The 7320-nt window shown below is 34.3% G+C and overlaps 1 protein-coding gene and 1 long non-coding RNA gene across 2 annotated transcripts; one reads left to right on the top strand and one right to left on the bottom strand.

Annotated features, from left to right (window-relative positions):
• Nucleotides 1-825: 825 nt before the first annotated feature.
• On the top strand, nucleotides 826-2282 carry LOC146936343 (uncharacterized). Its single transcript, XM_085749197.1, has 3 exons — nucleotides 826-1014; nucleotides 1651-1964; nucleotides 2081-2282. The coding sequence occupies exons 1-3, from the start codon at nucleotides 826-828 to the stop codon at nucleotides 2280-2282; spliced, it is 705 nt and encodes a 234-aa protein (XP_085605323.1).
• Nucleotides 2283-4544: 2262 nt separating this feature from the next.
• LOC146936342 (uncharacterized) lies at nucleotides 4545-6450 on the bottom strand. The gene is made up of 6 exons (XR_015033154.1): nucleotides 6408-6450; nucleotides 6207-6302; nucleotides 5983-6080; nucleotides 5594-5723; nucleotides 5109-5486; nucleotides 4545-4649 (listed from the first exon to the last, which is right to left on the bottom strand). It is a non-coding gene; the product is annotated as an uncharacterized LOC146936342 (long non-coding RNA).
• Between the last annotated feature and the right edge of the window lie 870 nt (nucleotides 6451-7320).

The raw sequence follows: 7320 nt of genomic DNA, 5'->3' as shown, positions 1-7320 counted from the left end.
CATACATATATTTTAGAAAAATCATATGCCATGTCATTTAATCACATTCATCATGGAAACAACCTTGCAACATATAAAAAAATTACATTGAAAGCCCATAACCTTATATGGATACGCAATTCAATATAGCATGTTTATTCACAAACAAGCACATATATAAGCAAATAAACCAACCAACACATTTAAGAAAGTATGATGTTGTTGAAGAGTGTCATTACCGTAATTCAGCTTTCCTTACGCAACAAACAATATTGGATTAATTTATTGTTTGTTGTGTTTTTTTGTTTTTGTTTTTTTTTTCTTTCTAAATAATACTTTTTAGTTTATCTTCATGAACGCTCTTTACTATTTCATATATTTCAAACAAAATCTATCATTGTTATTCCACAATGCTAGTTTTAGTGAGTTATATGCTATATTTTGTATCAAATATATCCTTTTTTATTTTATGAAAGCACCAATTTATCGTGACTATAGTATATCAGTTTTAATATATATTTTTACGCCTGTAATTAAATTGGATTAGTATAAAGCTTCTTTCCTTCAGTTTTTGGAGAGTATAAAGTTTCTTTCCTTTTGGTGGTATAAAGTTAATTTTATTTTTAACTATTCCTTTCATAATTAGTGCCAAAATCCTATTGTTTGTGGGTATTGGCTAACTGTTGTTGTGCACTGTCGAACATTGTGTATTTTTGGCTTTGTTTCTAGCACACCTTGTGTTGGGGAGTTAGTCATCTAGTATAAATATATTTTATTTTGATCTCTTTAAAAAAAAATTGGATTAGTAATATTTCCGATTCTTGGTTGGCGGAGGCTGCCTCGGTTATGAATTGTCGACGGGGGACTGTTCCTTTTGTTTATTTGGGGCTCCCTATTGGGAGCGATTCTACTAAGTTGTCCTTTTGGAAACCTGTTGTTGATCGTATTGTTACTCGTCTGTCGTCGTGGAATAACAAGTTCCTTTCCTTTGGTGGTCGGTTGATTCTCCTGAAGGCTGTCCTATCTTCTCTTCCGGTTTACTTTCTTTCCTTTTTTAAAGCCCCTGCAGGTATAATTTCTTCTATTGAATCTATTTTTAAAATTTTTTTTTGGGGGATGGTGAGAATAATAGGAAAGTAGCCTGGATTAATTGGGAGATTATATGTACTCCAAAGGATGATGGTGGTTTGGGGGTAAGGAGGATGGGGGCTTTTAATATTTCTTTGTTGGGAAAATGGTGTTGGCGGATGTTGAATTAAAGGGGGGGGGGGGGTGGTTATGGTATAGAGTTTTGAAAGCTCGTTATGGGGAGGTGGAGGGTCGGTTGAAGGAAGGGGGCGGTGTTCAGTGTGGTGGAGGACCTTATGCAGGGTCCTAGAGGGGGTGGGTGAGGGTGTTGGTAGATGGTTTGAGGACTACGTTAGATGGGTTGTGGGTGATGGTAGGGAAACTTTATTTTGGCATGATAACTGGGTGGGGGACATTCCTTTAAAATTAAAATTTCCTTGTTTATTTGACTTGTCAGTGCATAAGGAGAGAACGGTGGAGGAGATGGTAAGGTTAGGTTGGCATATGGGGGGGAGGGCGTGGGAGTGGAGACGCCGACTATTGGCGTGGGAGGAGGAGAGCGTGGGAGAATGTTCTGTTATGTTACATCGTGTTGTGTTGCAGGATTCAGTTCGTGATACTTGGCGGTGGTTACTTGACCCTATTCATGGTTATTCGGTTCGAGGAGCTTATCATTTTATTAATAACTCTGAACCAATTATTGATCGTCATTTGGTGGATGATGTTTGGCATAAGATCATTCCATCCAAGGTGTTTGTGTTTGTGTGGCGGCTCCTCCGTGATAGATTGCCTACTAAAGACAATTTGGCAAGGCGGCGGATCATTCAAGCAACTGATACGGCATGCCCGGCAGCATGTGGCACTTTGGAAACATCAAAGCATTTGTTTTTGAATTGTGATACATTCAGCACTATTTGGTCTCTTCTTTTACATTAGTTAGGTATTTCATCGGTTCTTGGTGGAGATCTTCGACATCATTTGTTTCAATTTACTCATATGGCTGTTTGCCTAGATTTACACATCTTTATCTTAGGGTGATCTGGTTCGCTTCTGTTTGGGAGATTTGGAAGGAGCGGAATAACCGTGTCTTCAATAACGTGGTCTCAACTCCTTCTACTTTCTTAGAAAAAATTAAGCTGAACTCATTCCTTTGGGTGAAATCTAAACAGGTGGCTTTCAGTTATAGCTACCATGACTGGTGGAAACATCCTTTACTGTGTATGGGTGTTCACTAGTTTTGTGTTTGGTTCCTTCATTTTGTTAAAGCTCATATGGTTGTAAATACTTTTGGTTGATTCGCCTTTCGCCCACCTTGTGCGGGGTGTTTCACTTTTGTTAATATACTAGACTTTTCACCCGTGCTGCCGCACGGGTCATATACAATGTAAATATAGTAAAGAAAAGCAAAAATACATCGTATATTTTCAACTTAATGTTCAAATGTCATAACTTTAAATTCAATAGTAATTGAGGTTTTCGTGTCTACACATTTTGGAAAATTTCTTTAAACACTACATTCGAAGTACTATCAATGCAAACACCATGTTCATCTATTAGCAAATTTTTCAGACCGTTTCATGAGGTAACCCCTGATATTGATACATAAAGTTGACCATTTGAGAACACGATGTGGAAGGTATATACCAACCTGATTTAGTGATTGCCCTTAAATTTTGTTAATGGTCATTGTATAACACACAACTATAGGAAACTGTCTACATTGAACAAAAAATAGTAGGTGAAGAAGTTAAACTAAGTCCACCCTATTTCATTTCAAACTCAACAAATTCAAATTATCCCACAGTGAGACTTTTTATCATACATAAATTGGCAAGTTAAAAACGACATTCATAATACAATAGAACATGAGATGTTGCATTTTTAATCTATATTCTTGATAACAACTATCACTTTTACAGAAAATATGGATTAGGACATGAAAAGATTACAACATGTAGCTTTTACACAACATATGGATTAGAACAACTGCAGCAGAACACAAACTCTAGCTGCCTCATACCAAAACGGGCTTCGAAATTATCTTCCGAGACCAGAAAATGTGAGTTGAATAGGCATTAGAACAACACCGCGGAAAAAATGGCCCAAAAACTCTACAGCAGCAAGTTAGCAAAACATGACATAGCATTAGTAGCAGACCTCTCAAATGAAAAAAGTACAGATATACTACCAGGAAAATTCTCGAATTCCAAAAAAAGAGTAGAACTCTCTTATTGTGCACTTTTGAGTAGAACTCTCTTAATGTGCACTTTTGAGTATTCATACAAAATTGAACCTTATTATGGCCACAAACATTGTACCAGCGTATAAGTTATTACAATATAAAAAGATAGTTAGAAATTCAAATCATAAACAATGTGGTAAATTACACACAAAATAGCACTAATAAGAAAATAAAAATCACATAAATTTGTAATTCTTGCAACAAAAAAATAAGTGTTGGAAATAGCTTTGCAAGATCATAATGAAATCTAGTCGCTCATTGAGAAATTTAAAGACAATAATCATTGGCTACAACTCATTTGTTCATTAAACTATCAAGAAATATCTAAAATAAATCTGAGAAACTGATAATTTTCAGCAGGTAGTAGTCTGGTCTATCTAATTAGATACACCATTGATTATCTCAAATAGCTACAATAGACCCATGTATATACATTCGCGACATTAGAGAGATCTAAAGACAATCAAATACTACAGAGTAAAAAATCAGCCACCTCTCTAAAAAAAAATTGCTACAAAGAGTATGACTTTAATCAATGCAATATAAAAAAAATAAAATCAATGCAATATGTTATCATCTCTAGAAAATATGATGTTCCACCTGAGTATGATGGTGATGCACAATTTGATATCAAATACTTTAATTAAAAAAACGTTTATTAGCAAATAAGAAACAGATATAGAAGATACATATACACCAATATAGTGACCTGCACCACCACAGAAAGGCCAACTATCACAACTTAATTGTCCATAATTAAGATGAAAATATATGTCTGTTAATTAATTAGGCATCAGTTTGAACACATCTTGCTCTATCCTAGAATTTGAACAAATTTATTTAATGGACACAAAGAACTTATTCCAATCATTGATACGTTGAGTTACTAAATTGTAGTTCCATATGAAGTCATCTGACATAGTCACACATTGCCCTAAATGTTCAAATAATTGATTTTGCAATTTTTCATAGGCATCATTCATACAGAATATGCAAATAAGAAACAAATATGTCAACAATGTATCAAGTTCGCGGCCATAAGTATGAGCCTTAATCAAGACATTAATAAAAATATAAAGATAACAGACTAAACAATCATTCATTTTGAAAAGTCAAAAGCAATTATTCAAAAGTTATAAATTCTATAGACATATGTATAGATAGCTCCATTTCTTGCCAAAGGAAAGCTCAAATTTTGAATCCAATTTGATAGAACCAATGAGTAAGACAAATTATTACCTGACATAAAAGAAGTTCAAGATTTAATAGAGAACCACATGCTTTAGAAGCATAATAAACCCACAACTAATATGCATAATCCTAGTGACTAATCTAATGGCAACCAAGAATGACAACAATCCTGCAAAGGAGGAAAAAAAGGGTTATTAAGTTAAAGAAGTTCTTAGCAAAATAATGTCAAGGCAAAAAACAGAGACTTTCAAGGCTTAACTGAAACACACATTTGTAACCCAAAAGAAAGTATGAGTGGTGAAAATGAAATCCAATGAGGCATTCTTTCAAACATTTTAAAGGGAAAGTAATTAAAGCTGAACAACATAATTTCCAGAGTGCTTTTGTTATCATCTGGTTTGATAAATGAAGTTCTAAATAATGTATTCCACACTGACTTCATTCTTCCTTCCAATAGTAATATAGTCATAACCTCATTTATATCATTCTCTTAAACCTAGCCAAAGTTACCTTGTTATAAAATGTCAAAAAAATTACACAACCTTTACAAAGTTACCATGTTAGCATACATATCAAAATAAAATTAAAATTCTGCAAGAGAAACAGGAAAAAAACACTATATTCATACCTATAACTCAATTTTTAAGCTCGAGAGGTGGCAATTGATTTGGCGGTTGAAAGAAATTGGGGATAGAGGCTTGAAATTGGGTGCTTGATGAAATGAAAGAGAGGGACATAAAAATTGGTAAAACGGCCTAAAGATCTCTAGATTTTAATAACAAAGAGGTTGTATCAATGGTTGTTTTGAGTTTGTGTTAACCAAAATTGATTCATTAAATCTTGCACCTAACTATTGAGAGAGTTACTTATCCATCTAGTCTTCTTGCTTCCGTCAAATTTAAAGCTTTCTCAAATACCAATAGTTGATGGATCCTCTTGTTCTACATCATTATTACAGTCAAGCTATGCATTCCTCAATAAACACAATCCTACCAAAAAGGAAAACCTGCAAAAGTGAAGAAAAAATAGGGAGAAAAAAAAATCAGAAACATAATTAGATGAGATAGAGAGACTGATACATCCAATCCAACCAATGAATATTATGAAAAATACCTATCTAGATCATAAGTGGTCATGACAATCACCTTCCGGTGAATTTTTAAAAATCACTAATTGCTTTTATCGATTGAATAATCACCCTCTGCCACTGTCTTCGATTCCTCCACTTCACCGTTCAAGAAATCTGACCAACAATTTCAATTAACACAGTTTAACTTAACTCCTTGCAAATCAAATCAAAATCAAAATTTAAACCGTTATGTTAAATCAAAAAATTGTATTTGTCATGCTTTTAATTTCCTTTGACTCTCAAAGTACAGCAGCAAATCATCAAAATATTCAAGTTACATCAATCACTTTAATTTTTGTCAATCCACAATATCAAAAGTAAGCATGAAATAATTTTAATTTGCTCGAGAAATTAGAGTTTTGATATTTCCTACCTAATTCAATAGTCATGAAGATTTCTAATCTGGATACACAATTTCTCCATATAAGCAACTATCAAAGACCTTTACATTTACTTCATACTACTGAGACCCTGCATCGATCAAACCAAAACATTAAATCTCAAAACAAAAGCACTCAATGCTTCAATGTAAATACCAAATGAACAAATTTAAACAACAAAAAACCTATTAACAAAATGAGTTTGGCATATTTTTACCGTAGCATAACCAATAGACGGATTATACTCATTACACACTACAATATCTCCATCTGCATACTAAGCAATCTCCTAGCCATGTGAATTTCCCTTGGACTGTCAAACACATAATACACGACACCTCAATCAAATAAATATAAACTACCATAACAAAGCACAAATCACTTACTTCAAAGACAAAAATTGAACCGTCACAATTACATTCTCGTTAGTTTTATGAGAATATAGCACAGTTTTTGAAGATCACGACCGAATCATTTCAATCTCACCGAACCTACAACAATCAACAAATTTCAAAAAAAAAAAAAATCAAAACAATTAAGTGTCACCAGCTGAAGTTTGACCCATGATATTAGAGTGCTAGGTGTGGGGTAGAAGAATTACTATTTTTTTAAATGATGAACAGAACATATAAATTCATTCCAAGCTTAGTCGACGTTTGATCTTTAAACCATGAACAAAACATATAAAATTATAAAATTTAGATGAAATCGATGAGATTTGGATGAGAAGAAATCAAACCTTTTTTGAATCAACAATCGAAAATGATCAGCGTTTTTGTGTTTCTGTATAGGAAGGATTCAAAATCGAACCTTTTGGACTCAGTGATTGAGGAGAATCAAAAGGTTGGGGGGAGAATGTGAAATCGCTAATGGTGAAGGATGGTTGAGAATGGTTAATCCATCTGAAGGACTGCGAAAGTTGCTCAGAGCGAAAATGAGAGAGAAACGGAGATTCTGATATGAGCAAGAAGATGGGTCAGAATCAGATACGGCGGCGGCGAAGATGAAATGACCAGAGTTAGTGATGGTGGTGATACGACTGCTGCGGAGATGAAATGGCCACAGGTGATGGTGCGGATACGACGGAGGTCTGCTAGATTCCGGTGGCAGAGGGAGATGATGGTATTCAGAGAATGGGTGTGAGAGAAAATAGAGAGAGGGGGTTAGGTCAGAGTGATTGTTTCCAGGGAAGACGCTTGTTGAGCGCGCGTACAGTTGTTTGGCTTTTTTTTTCTCTTCTTTTGTTACTATAGCTGTTTCGTAATTAAGGTTTAGGTCAGGGTTAAAACAGGAATTTTATTCGCTAGGGTTTAGGTTTAATTAGGGCGAAA

The sequence above is a fragment of the Medicago sativa genome, chromosome 3, assembly GCF_051527215.1.
Source record: "Medicago sativa cultivar Bolivia chromosome 3, Bolivia_mono, whole genome shotgun sequence".
Classification (NCBI taxonomy): Eukaryota; Viridiplantae; Streptophyta; class Magnoliopsida; order Fabales; family Fabaceae; genus Medicago; species Medicago sativa.
The sequence above is the reverse complement of the archived record's forward strand: the minus strand, read 5'-3'. Positions and strand labels throughout refer to the sequence as shown.